At 32.7% G+C, this 13777-nt stretch overlaps 1 protein-coding gene across 2 annotated transcripts in view; it reads right to left on the bottom strand.

The window, feature by feature from the left end:
* LOC125053658 (nuclear pore complex protein Nup88) overlaps positions 1–11896 on the bottom strand; it is a 128631-nt gene extending 116735 nt beyond the window's left edge. For both annotated transcript variants that reach the window (XM_047655133.1, XM_047655134.1), the window contains exon 1: positions 11608–11896. In XM_047655133.1, the coding sequence (XP_047511089.1) occupies positions 11608–11817 (210 nt within the window). In that variant the 5' untranslated portion in view covers positions 11818–11896. The remainder of the gene's footprint in view (positions 1–11607) is intronic.
* Between the last annotated feature and the right edge of the window lie 1881 nt (positions 11897–13777).

Below are 13777 nucleotides of genomic sequence, written 5' to 3'. Positions count from 1 at the left end.
CTCAAAAAATACAAGGGCGACAACAAAGGTGATCCGGCGTCAAGCGCGATCCATCACTCTCCAATTGTTTGCCCCGACATGCCCTGATCATTATTTAAAATATAGATGAGTGTTTTCTTTCCGATAATCGAGACCGCGATTGAGGGTTGAACACAATAGCGCCTTTAAAGCGTCGCCAGTAGCTTGGGGCCCGAAGGACCAGCGCGCTTATTTGTATTAGTAAATTGAAGGCGCGCTGTCCATTCTACGGAGGTCCCCTGGCACGTCGTTCACCGGTTAAAATTTAAAAACAGGTGGGGGGAATGGGAGATCAATTAAGGTGGTCTGTGCATTCTATCGGCGCGCAATGAAAAGAGTTGTGATTTTCTTTGATATGCGGAGACGCGGTTTGCCGAGTGAGAAATCAAAGGACGCCATCGTGATGCATGACGGGTTTTATTAAGATTTAATGCCGCCAACGACACTCTGAGGCGGGAAAAGAACGAGTCTCAAGTATTCGATGTACATTTTACATGACGCCATTTTGAACTCGTTCGGGTGCAGGCGTAAAATTCGCAAAACATATTTTCTATACATATAATTAATTAAAAATTACGATTTATAGCACGTAATAGTTGTACTTGAGTTCACGGTTTTATGTGGATTGTAAATACAGAAATATATGCGATATTACGCCTTTTAATTACTGGCTTCGATTACATTACATTTATACACTTTGATGGGTTTATAAGCACAAATAAAAGCGACCTCAATGCCAAGAGAATTTGATAGCTTTTATAGATTCAATCAGCTCCAATTTACTATAAACACTAGTCGGCTTAACATGCCAACTTAATGAATGCCTTACACTAGCCGAGATCTAGGAGGCGGGAGCCGCCCACCATCTTAGATGCTCCATACTGGCGAATCATTATTTTACCTTTCACAAGAAATGTCTTTTAAGATTCCTTTCTTCGTGAAACATACACGTCTTAATTGTACGAAAGATAGAGATGCTACTTTTGACTCATGTACTCATTATCAGTGAGCAGTTAAGAAAATATTTTATAATAACATACAAACGAATGATACTATATAAATGTTTATATATTTTTAGTAGATAATGTTTTAGACCGGGAATTTGTTATGTAATAATAAAATAATTAATAAATATAAATTGTTTGCCAAGGTATTCAATTTGATAATCAACAGGACACAAAATATGAGATTTATTAAGACTGTAGAATTATTTACGATTTGCATATTGAATTTTTGCCATTATTATTTTCAAGTCAATATCATTATTGTAACTTTATAATTAAATTTGTTATTAATAAAACGCGTCTAAATTCATCTTACATTGACGATATAGTATGAATCTCTAGATTATCTAGAAAGGTGTGTCAGCATAGTACATGCATAAATTATCCCATATTTATAAAAAAAATGTTCATTTGCAAAGAAGTTTGTACGTATATATTCAGATTGATTAATTATAAAAACAGGACAATCAGCCACATACAAATGTCATATTAATTATCATAAAGTCATAATAATATGAACAGTTAAGTTATTTAAATTTTTTGTCAAACTTATGGTCTAAATACTCTCCCGTATAAAGACACTTTGCTTTTCAAAAATTTATCCCCATGTACTTAGGTACTTTTAAGTATATTATCAAACATATCTAATCAAGAGCTAAGGAAAACGTAACAATTATTGATCCCTAGGGAACATAACTTATGATGTCGATGAGCAAGTTAATAATTACCTTGCTCAAGACGCTATCCCACGGGACCCCTTCATCTTGCGAGCTGTTAACACTGCTACTCATTGATTATTTATCTATTTCAGTCCGCGGCTAATCCCGTTTTAATTTCAAAAGCTGAATACTAAAATCATCTTGCACGTACCTGTCGTGAATCCAATCATAAAGTTGGATATTCACAGGTCTTTATTTTTCAATGATTTTAGGGTACTATTTATTTATTTAAGTAATCTAACATCTACATACATGTTATAAAATAAAACACTTAGATAATACAGAAAGCCAAAACAGATTACATAGGTCAACAAACATATGAAACAGAAAACATGTAAGTACATTAATAGACAATCTGTTTAAAACTAAGGAAACCTGAAATTTTACATTTGAAACAACAAATAATACTTAATATTTCAAATTACTGCTTAAACAAAATCAGAGTCTTCCCGCCTCTTCAAATACTTTCTCAAATCTTCTTGGAAATATCAATATCCTCATAATTGGTGTCATAGTTAGATAATACCCGAAACTTTGCCGAATTATACTAATTAATTATAATTATACTAAAACATTATCTGGGGAACCAGGTACTGGAGCTTATCTCTAGCAGCTAAGTCTTAGCTTACGAGTCGGTTTGCATTGGAAACATTACCACCAGTTCATGTATTAATGGGTATTTTTACACGCTTTATATTAGCTTCACCTGTATGTATGTATGTATTATGTAACCGACTCATTCGGACTCGATTTTGATCCACTTTTAACGGACAGATTTAATTCAAACTTTGCGCACCTGACAAAGATCGATGACAATGCAATAATCCGAAAAAAAATGAGAAAAATAAAAAAAAAATAACTAAAAAATTAAAAATAAATAACAGTTTAAAAAAACTAAAAAACACGCTTTTAAAGCACATCAAACTAAAAAGTGTTGCTCGATAGACGAAAAATATGGCACAGAGCGCCCCACGCTTTTTCACAATAATACCAGTATTTTTTGTTCGTTACCATTTTCAGCGTAAATTAGGAATTATTTTTCACTTTTAGTTTGATGTGCTTTAAAAGCATGTTTTTTAGTTTTTTTAACTATTATTTATTTAATATCTTATAAAATGCTTACAAGGTTTTTGTTTTAACGTATTATTATTTTAGTTCACACAATTCTCCATTCGCTATTCTAAAGACAGCTACAAGTTATTTGAGCACATCATCATAGTTTTAGAACATAAAGGTAATCTTGTTCCCGTATTACAAACTCCAACTAAAGCAAATCAGTGTAGATTTTAACTAGCATTATTGGCAGGTATTGAAGGCATTATTAATTAAGCGAAGCCTCACCTGGTTAAGACAAAGAGCGGACTTTGCCCGGGGCGGACAAATCCTTAAGGGTCCTAATCCGGGTTGTACTATCGATACAAGAAACCTCACCGGGAATTTGCATATATTGGCAAATAGTAATTACAATGTGAATTATTAAAATCGTTTTAGTGGGGTTTTTCTTACGGGGTATTTCTCCATTACTTAGATACTGCCACAAACTACTAATATGTTATAAAGTTATATTTTTAACATTTGTATTACGACGACAAGATTTATTTATTTATTTATAACAACACTCCTGCCCTAACAGGCGACCCCAAATTGACAAGAGTAACAAAAGCTTACAGACGAAACAAAAAAAGAGCAAACATACAAAATCAATTAGGAAAAACAAAATTAAATAATAAAAAAATTAACTAACCACTACAGGCACTAACAAATAATAAAAGTTTTGCCAGTTCACTCAACGGAGAATGAAAAAGGTCCGTTAACCTATGCCGTTCATTAACTAAACCAATGAATATTGGTGAATTATGCTCCATATGACAAGCGCATCATATAAGACTCTCACAGTAGTGATGTTTATGAAGTCTTTGACTTGTCTCAAAGCCAAGTTTTTTATAAGATTTTCGACAAATCTATCTTATGTTCACGAAACATCAAGTCCGGCGTAAACACAACGCCGAGATCTTTTATTTGCGTCACCCTTTTGATGGATTCTGATCCTATTGTGTAATTATATAGTATAGTTAGAGCGAGTAAAACTCATGATGAAACACTTTGCAGCATTAAAACTGAGTTTATTTAAAATACTCCAATCAAATACCTTCGAGAGATCGCTTTGAAGATGCTCGCAATCAGATTTTTTTCAAATAAAGAAGAAGAAGATATTATGATTGTGTTAATAAGTATCGTATATAAAACTCAAGCAATTAAATGTAGTTAAGTGAGGGGTAGTACCCCATACATCAACCATAACTCAATAAATCGTACACTGTCTCCATTATACAAATTTATCTCTTACGAATAAATTGTGTTACCGCTATTATAAAAAAAAAACATGTGTGCAAGTGCAATTCACACGTGGTAGAAGTGAAACCTTCAAAAATGTTGGTTAAAAGATAATGAGACGAATGTATACGTAATTAGTATTTTTAAGTATAATATCAATTATTAATTTTGATAAAAGGTAACAATGATAAAAAAGTTTTTTATAATATGATATAAATATAATATAAAGATACATATTATAATGATATATGTAAATAAAAGTAATAAATTTCATTTAGTTTTATAATTTAATTAGATTAATATCTTATTTAATTTTTTGCACATCTATGTTTTTTTTTAATTCTGAATATGATCAAATACAATATCAGCACGTTTAAGAGAAAGAAATCGGGATTCAAACAACAAGCATATCAAAGTCATAATTCGTAAAGTCTCTGATGATCCAAACTTGAACACCGTGTGTGCACAGAAAGCTCATCCATTAGAGCTTTATAAATCTTAATAATTTATAAAATTGGTTTGTCTATAAATATAAAATAAATAAATAAATCAGTGGCACTACAACCTCTTTAGGTCTTGGCCTCAGATTTCTGAATCTGCTTCATAAACGTTTTTAAATCTAATAAGCAAGGAGGTGATCAGCCTCCAGTGCCTGACACACGCTATCGACTTTTTGGGTTTTTGTCGGTTTCCTCACGATGTTTTCCTTCACCGTTCGAGCAAATGTTAAATGCGCACATATAAAGAAATTCCATTGGTGCACAGCCGGGGATCCAACCTACGACCTCAGGTATGAGAGTCGCACGCTGAAGCCACTAGGCCAACACTGCTCTACTCTACTACTACTCTATAATTATAAACCTTGGTTAATACTTAAAACTATAGATAGTTAAGGTCAAAAAAGGTTCGGCTTCGTCGCGTGTTCGTAAGCAATTCGTGTTGTGTTTAGACGTGTTAGATCGATGTTCCTAATGTACGGGAATCGAAGTAGGGTTTAATTTTCCCGCCGTCCATTTGTTCCGATTGCGGTGTTATTTATAGTGGCGTGGCGAATTGGTTGCAGGAGCCACTTTGTGTTTACGCTAACTTGGAGACGTCTTGGATTTATATATGTATTAAAATGTTTTAAACGGTTCACGGTTTGATACTCACTACATGCTATATTAATATAGGCATCTCTCATTCGATTTATTCGCGAATATAACATAATACACACTACTTATTTTGACCCTAAGGTCAGCTGGTATCCTCACGATGTTTTCCTTCACCGTTCGAGCGAATGTACATGCGCACATAGATAGAAAGTCCATTGGTACACGGCCACGGCCGATCCTACGACCTCAGGGATGAAAGTCGCACGCTGAAGCCACTTTTTTTTTTTTTTTTTTTACGAGGTGAAAATGCGCTTACGCAGACCCGCATCAAGGATGTCGAGCTTGACGCGGGGACTGTGGGGCTGGGTCTACACTCAAAACCCTCTGCTATTCAGAGGGGTAGCGAGACCCCACCCACTAAAAACACCTCAGCCCTTCACATGCCCTTAATATGGGCCCTCGGGGTTCGCTAGGCATTCTACCCAAGGAAAAAGAGATGTTGAATTACTGACCACTTGTAATTGCCATCCTCGGCCTAGAGCGTATTGCTACGTTCTAAACCTACACAGTCTCCTTTCTTAGGTAGCATACTCACTGCTTGCCTTAGAAATTCAACCGTGCCCTCCATGTACGGTTTAGGCACTCGCCCGGTACCGCACAACCCTCCCAAAGGCCGAGAACAAATTTAAATTAAATTAAAACTTGCCCTCGAACCGGGAATCGAACCCGGTACCCCTCACCTAGCTGCCACTTAATAAGACCGCTAGGCTATGAGGCCCTTACGCTGAAGCCACTAGGCCAACACTGCTCATATGCATAAATAAATAAATATACTTATATATATATGAATAATAATTCATTAAACCTAAGATTAGGTTTTACATTTTATTATAATCTTTTTTATTTAGATTTTAGTTTAAGTTAGTTTTAGTTGGTATATTTCTAGTGTTAAAAAGTAAATTTATGTTTTTTTGTTGTTTATTATAAATATTTTCTATATATATATATTAAACATATATTTTATATATTATACACTTCTTGTACTTTAACCCTAGTAGGTGTTTTTTTTTCCATACTAGTGTTCCCTGGAAGAATTCGCCCGTCGAAGATAAGGACACCCGCTGTCTTTTTATGTATGTTTAAGGTAAGGTTAATAATAATATCCAATGATGGCAATAAACTAGTCGATTTTTATAGAAAGCGTAGGTACATACCCTTTAATTAATTAACAAGTAGGCATGTTTGGATCTAGGCACCGCACACAAATGATTAGATAATTATACTTCATGTGAAATGAAATGGTGGGTATTAAAACAGGGATTACTACTACGTACAAAATCCTTCCATTAATATATGTAATTTTTTTATAAATTGAAAAGATTCCTCTAATATGGCGGGCCTATCTTAAATATATAACCAAAGACCGAACGTCTAAAACTATATGTAAACCCACATTCTATGCGACATATAAAAAATATAGTACGTTAATTCATCTACATACCACAAAGCTATGCATAACAATGTACTTCCTACAGTTTAAAGCCTCGCTCGAATAACTCGAATGCCAAAGTCCGTTCCCGTATCCCCGAAGTCCGGGACCGCAATAAAACGATCCCAGGTCGCTGAGGGAAACGTCTTACCGTTCTTTGTAAGATACTTGTTTCCGCTTTAATGACTAACCTTCGAATATACACAGATCGTTGTGAGAATGGAAGGGGTTTTGAAAGATGATGGGAGAGCATTCCCATCGAAAATAACAAAATGTATTATATATCTGTTTCATTATAATTTGGCAATCTAATAGGCAAATAAGTGATCAGCCTCCTGTGTCTGACAGGAAAGAAAGTGAATTGGTGCACAGCCAGAGATCGAACCTATGACCTCAAAGAAGAGAGCCGCAAGCTGGAGGCCAAATCTGCTGAAGAATGTAATTAATAAAATAAATTGAGATAAATGGAAAGACGTATCTATGGTACTGAACAGATCGCGCTATTTCGTCTTTTATTTTATTTATTTATTTACAAAAAAACACAATACTGGTCCCATGGTCATCTCCAGATATCAACTAAGTTGGCAAGGGTTGCGTATAAAAATTCGAAAGTTAAATTTAATTAAAATAATTGAGATTTTTTTGATAATAATATATTTGTGCATTATGCAAAATTACATGAACTTGGTATGATTATTAAGTATATTACTTTACCTTAAAGAGAGTATTGGTAGTTCCTTAAAAATTATTATTGTATGCGTAATTCTAAATTCTAAATTTGAACTTCAGTCTAAATTTAAATACATATAGTATAAGATCCCGATATACAACGACCTTCACCGAGATGCTTATTTAATGAAACGTATTTTATATTTAATTTAATATGTCAATAAATATAATCCATATGGGTTGCCTAGCAAATTTCAGTCTAGAGTATGTTTAATTAATATTTAAAAAAAAATATTTTTTATAATTTGCATGTAGTAAACTTTTTTAATTTTTTTCAATCAATACTTTTAATCAGGGTAGTATTATATATGTATCACTATAACTTTCTTTTTTACTAAAGATGTATATATACTTTAGTGTCACATAAAAAATATACACATAAATAATTAATTGATTAAAAACAACCTAACGTTTGCATATTCTATGGGCTTCAAACTTTCGATTGGTATAGAATTTATCTAATAATCATACCGGTTAAATGTTTAAAAAAATATTTTTATTTAAATATTAATTAAAATACTCTGGACTGAAATTTGCTAGGCAACCCATATGGATTATATTTATTGACATATTAAATTAAATATAAAATAAGTTTCATTAAATAAGCATCTCGGTGAAGGCCGTTGTATATCGGGATCTTAGACCAATATAAATAACGACTTATGCAGTATGTTAGGGGCATACGGCCAATTAAATCACATTTCCTTTAAATCATAATAAACCTGTAGTCTTGAGATTGCCGAAGGGCAACCTTACGTTTACGTTGAGATGGTATCTGATAATTGTGACAATATTTGGTTTGGGCTTTTACAGGTAGGTAAATTGTCGAGTAATTTAAATGTAAAGTTCAAGGCTAGTATTAAGAATAATGTCTTTAAGGTTAATTATTGCGATAAGGGTTGCTTTTAGTACGTGATTAGTTTCCGCAAATTATAAGTATTCAAACTAAAAATTACTTTATTCATATAGGTAAACAAGTACACTTATGAACGTCAACAGAAAAGATGTTAAATTGCTTAAATTAACATTAACTACCTGTTCGCAAGTCAAGGGCGTAGAGCGGGCAAGAATCTCTCCGCCACTCTTTTTAATCGCCTAGTTTTGAGGCATACAAAATGTTTGAACTGGATCATTTAAATAATCGTCAAATTTATAAAAATCTTTATGGATTAATTTATGTTTATTATGTTCTATTTTCGATTACGAGACGTCATGAAATGCTTAAATATTATACTTCTGTGTTATATATGTATGACTTAAAAATGTATAAGAATAGAATTAAGTATAATAAAGCTTGTCCGCCCACAACATTGGTGCCTAACCAAGGTCCTTATTGTAACAAAATTATAACATGTGACCTGTAAAGTATGAACATAAGGAATGCAATAAAGATTTAACTTTGATAATTCTACAGTATTCGCGATAAATGAAATTACATAGTTCATCATGCAGCAAAATCGTAATCAAATGTAATACAAGCTGTGCAAAAACAAAAGACACGAAATCCATTTCAATTGGCGTGCTCAAAACGCATTTATTATTGATACTATAAAGTAGAAAACCTTAATATAGCATATAATATATACAAAATATACTTGTGTTTGAAGAACATTTCTACGTCTATTTATTTATTTCTTATTTCGTAATCCTACAGCTAACAAAAAAAATATATAAAACAAACAATTACACTATAAACAACCAAAGATGGAATACATAACAGAAAAAACAATAAAACACATTCAATACATTTAACTAAGTAATACCTAATTTGGCTGTGACGTGTGGTGTAAAAGTGAGGGTGACGCAGGTAATTATGCGCTATGGATATTCTTAAAACACCTTTTAACCATATGCTGCGATAGCTTAAACAAATCAAGGCTTAAATATTGGTCGTTGTATGTCCGGGCTGCGCGATACAAAACTGAGTTTTTTTGCATAGTTAGAGTTGATGTGAGGAACATGAAACAAAGCACGACTACGTCTTTTGTATTGATAATAATTTCTAAGGAAGGTTGTGTCTATGCTTACGGAAATTTTAATGTTAGCTTAGGATAAATCAATTAATTACTAAGAAATGCCGCATCTTGTAATCTACATCTGCGTTCAAGTATCGCACTGGTCACTATAAATCGCCCTATGAGAAGTAGTGATTTAATCGGAAACCTCAGGGTCCCTCAGGAAACCCATTAAATCGTATGGTCAGAGGATAATTAATTCGGCGGTAACGGCCAAGTGAGATTAATGGCGGTTTTAGAATTCGACCTCTTTCTGATGTCTCCAAGTTCATTGTTTTGTTTTCTATTGATTTTAAACAATTAAAAGGGTAACACAACCCCAATTGGGTACATTTGTTTAATTATCATTTATCATTTAATGGAGTAAAATATAGACTAGCCAAACAATGGACCGGGCATGCATAGCACTTGCCGGGGATTGGAATCAGTGGAAAGAGTTATAGGAGATGATAAGTCAAAGGACTGTAGAATGTAGATCAAGTGAATATGTATTCGAGTCAAATCAAATCAATCATCATGTCATACACATACATTTTTACACATGGCAAGATATAGATGTCTAGATACAGTAAGCCACTAATCTTGTCTGTAAAAATTGATGATATCAAGATCACATTTATTTAATACAGTTGAGTTTTGTAATTAATTAAGAAAAATATCAGAGAATAATAAGTAATTTTTAATTTCTATCAATTTCAATATTTCTAAGTGGTCACATAAGTTGTAATTTTACATTCTATTTTTACACTTTTCCTACCCTTTGAATTGTGTTAAAATAACAAAAAAACTCATTTAACATAATATTATTATTGAATTCATGTCCAATACCATTTGATAAAATAATTTTATCTATTAATAACCACACCGAAAAAGTAAGACAGAAGGCACACAAAAAGACAAAAGATGTATGTTAATTTTCTTTACATATTTTATAAAACATAATTGTAAAGCAATTAGATATTCCATACAATATAATGGATTTGTCTGGAACATATTTTTTATTTCCAGATAATAAATAAATAAATAAAATAAAATAAATAATATGATCAAATCACTGATTGGTTCAGCTCATGATAAGGTGGTAAATTTGAAAATAGTTTGTTAAAAACTATTTCTTTTACATTTTAAATTTAGTTCAATGTTTTTTACACTTCTCATAGCATGATACATAAAAGAAAAATAATACTTTCTAATAATTAAACATGTTTTAACAATTCTTTTCAATCATTTAATTCTGAACTTCAAATTGAAAGATTCACTTGAGTACCTCTAGAATTAATATTAATATATCAAACTTGTTACAATGTTTTTTGTAATATAGATTTCTAATAAGGTAGGAAGATATGTTAAGCTAATTGGTTGTTTAACCTGTTCTCATGTTCAGGAAAATCATATGCAATAAGTGTGATCCAAAAATATGGTATTAAAAACATAGCAGCTTTAGAAATTACCAGGAATTCAGTGTAGCGATGCACACAGTGTACTGTGTGCATCGCTACACTACACTACACTACACTGTTAGTAAAGGCAATAATTCTAATTTCATAGCAGTAGTATAATATATATCTGGAATATGAAGATACTCTTAAAGAAAGGTATTATAACTGTATAATTAAATGGTTGTGTTTGTTTTTTACAGCCATGCATGCAACAATCAACATGCTTGATCACACTTTATATTTTTATTCAGCAGTAAACTGCTGACCATCATAATTAGATATGTAGGGTTCTTATGACTTGTTATAATGTAACACGGGTTGTTTAAACAAAAGTTCTTTTATAAAAATTCTGATCTAAAAATCCAATGTTTGCATTGGGGAAAAGTATTTTAATATTTTTTTATCAAGGTCAAGTATGTTTACTTGCTTTCACTTAGTATTTATATTTATAGAGAAGTAATTTTATGTGCTTTCTCACAGAATTCAACCCAGAATCTAGGATAGGCACAGTGAGTTAATAACCAACAGTTTTTGCTTTTGTTGGAGACAATTTTGATGACTATGTAGATTGGAAATTTTGTAATGTACTCCTACCAAAAAGGTTTTATTTAATTTGAAATGAGGTGAACTTCGATAACCATTTCGTAATGCATTAAGAAATAGCCAATATTATTCTTGTGTATCACAAGACAACATAACCTCAAATAACAACGCAAACACCGACAAGTTTATGTAGAAAAAGATAAATAAAAACAAGATTACATACCTGATATTGTATTTCATCGCCATGCTCTTCTAAATACTTCAAATTCACACAAAACAAACAGTTTTCAATTGGATTCCACACATACAAAACTTCGTCCTGTAATTCTATCAAATTGCGCAATTTTGCACCAGAATATCCACTGAAAGTATCTTTTAAATCTTTAAATAGTTTGTGATGAGCTAATTTAGTTTCATATAAGCGGGTATCCATGTTTTAAGCAATAACTTATGTTTGTTTACAAAATTGTAACAGAAACAGTTTTTCAACAACTTGATGATGACAACTTAAATTTGACAGCCGCATTCAAATAACGCGCCAAGAATTTTCCGGTCAACGCAAAATTTTACTTAACATAAAATGTTTAATGAAATTCCAAAATAAGAAGTTACCTAGATTAAAACATTCCAAACAAAATAATTATATTAATAATAAATTAAAATATTAAATTTTAACTTGCAAACTTGTCTCGAAAAATTTCAGCATATGAATTCAAGTATAGTGATTTAAATAAATTTCTTGCAATAATAGTGTTTTGTTTTCAGTTCCTTCGTTTCTATTATTGACTCCAAAACTTTTTTTGGGTCTTACATACGGAACATAAACGTATTTTAAACCTCAATTAATTAAAGAAGTATTTGTCACGTTAAAGAAAATTAGTAATCTGCGTGACTTTGATGTTGGACCTCGGTACTCGGTAGTTGTCATGACGTACGTTCAACGCGTACGGTGTAGAACGTACGTCATGCGTCTCAAGTAACTGATTGTACCTTTACAAGCTCTGTTGTTTCGCTCAAAATCTAAATGGTATCACGTAATTTCATCTCAACGCCTGCTTTCTTATAAATAAACCAAGTTATAGGCCGCGATAAATTTCGCGTCGGCAAGATTTGTGCGAACGCCTGCTGTTGTAATTTAAATTCTTGGTTTTAAATGGTAATACCGCGCTCACATTCTAATTTTTACAACAACTATAAACAGTTAGAATCACGGATATCTGTTAATTGATTTGTTCCTACTATTATCTTACGTTATTTAAAAATAATAAAACCTTTTTTGTGTGGGTTATTTAGCTAAACTGGAATTGCATGACTTTCCTGATTGCGGTCATACCATATTACTAATATTATTATTTTAAAGGTACAGGAAAATGTTGGGTTTTCTTACACTGACGTCTTAGTAAGATGTATCGAAATTGGTGTGAGGAAGGAAAAAATATATTATTACCAATGGTAGTTTATCAATACAATATATGGAATAGCGGATAGATTCGAAGCCAAGTAAATCATGATTTTAGATTGGAATCTGCGGGCTGGGATGATTTTAATATTATCATAGTCTGCGCTACTCTAATGCCTTCCAAATATTTATTTATTAATCGTAGGCAAACAAGAATACTTTTTAAAACAAAGGTCTCAAAATAATAATAGTGTCAATTACGGGCCACTCTCTCCTTAATTAACATCTCTTTGTCATTGGCGCGACTGACAGTCCCTTGTGCAGAGGATTTAGTCACCCACGTTGTCCTGCAATGCGTGGCTGTGGCTTCCCAACGGGAAATCCTCGGAAAATTCTGAGCTCCTGCAAGGAGATAGGCTTAATTAGCCAGGACTTTACGTACAATGAACCAAGTAAGCGAGTAAGTGCGAAAACTGAGTCTGTACTACATAATATATACACAAAGATATATAGCATTACCAATATAGGTTTATAGGTATGAGATATGAGATATTCGTATTTTGTATGATTAATTAAAATTGGCAGTTCATATAGTCGAAATATACAATACGCTACAAACTTTTTAGGTCTGGGTCTCAGATTTATGTATCTGTTACATGATCATTTGTCGATCTAATAGGCAATAGATCATTCTCCTGTGCCTGATTTTGTTTTTTCCTTCACCGTTCGAGCGAATGTTAAATGCGCACATTGAAAGAAAGTCTATTATGCACAGCCGGGGATCGAACCTACGACCTCGGGAATGAGAGTCGCACGCTGGAGCCACTAGGCCAACACTGCTGACTAACGCCGGCTCCACATGTGGGTCCCAACGCCCGTACCAACGTTGGACTGCAAACTCGGTGAGGCGTACACACGTTGGCTAATAAACTAGTTCTGTCCCGTCAGGGCCAATGTGAAGATGTCCGATACAGAAATCGAAACTTTTCTTTTT

This window comes from Pieris napi, chromosome 11 (assembly GCF_905475465.1).
Source record: "Pieris napi chromosome 11, ilPieNapi1.2, whole genome shotgun sequence".
NCBI classification, from domain to species: domain Eukaryota; kingdom Metazoa; phylum Arthropoda; class Insecta; order Lepidoptera; family Pieridae; genus Pieris; species Pieris napi.
The sequence above is the reverse complement of the archived record's forward strand: the minus strand, read 5'-3'. Positions and strand labels throughout refer to the sequence as shown.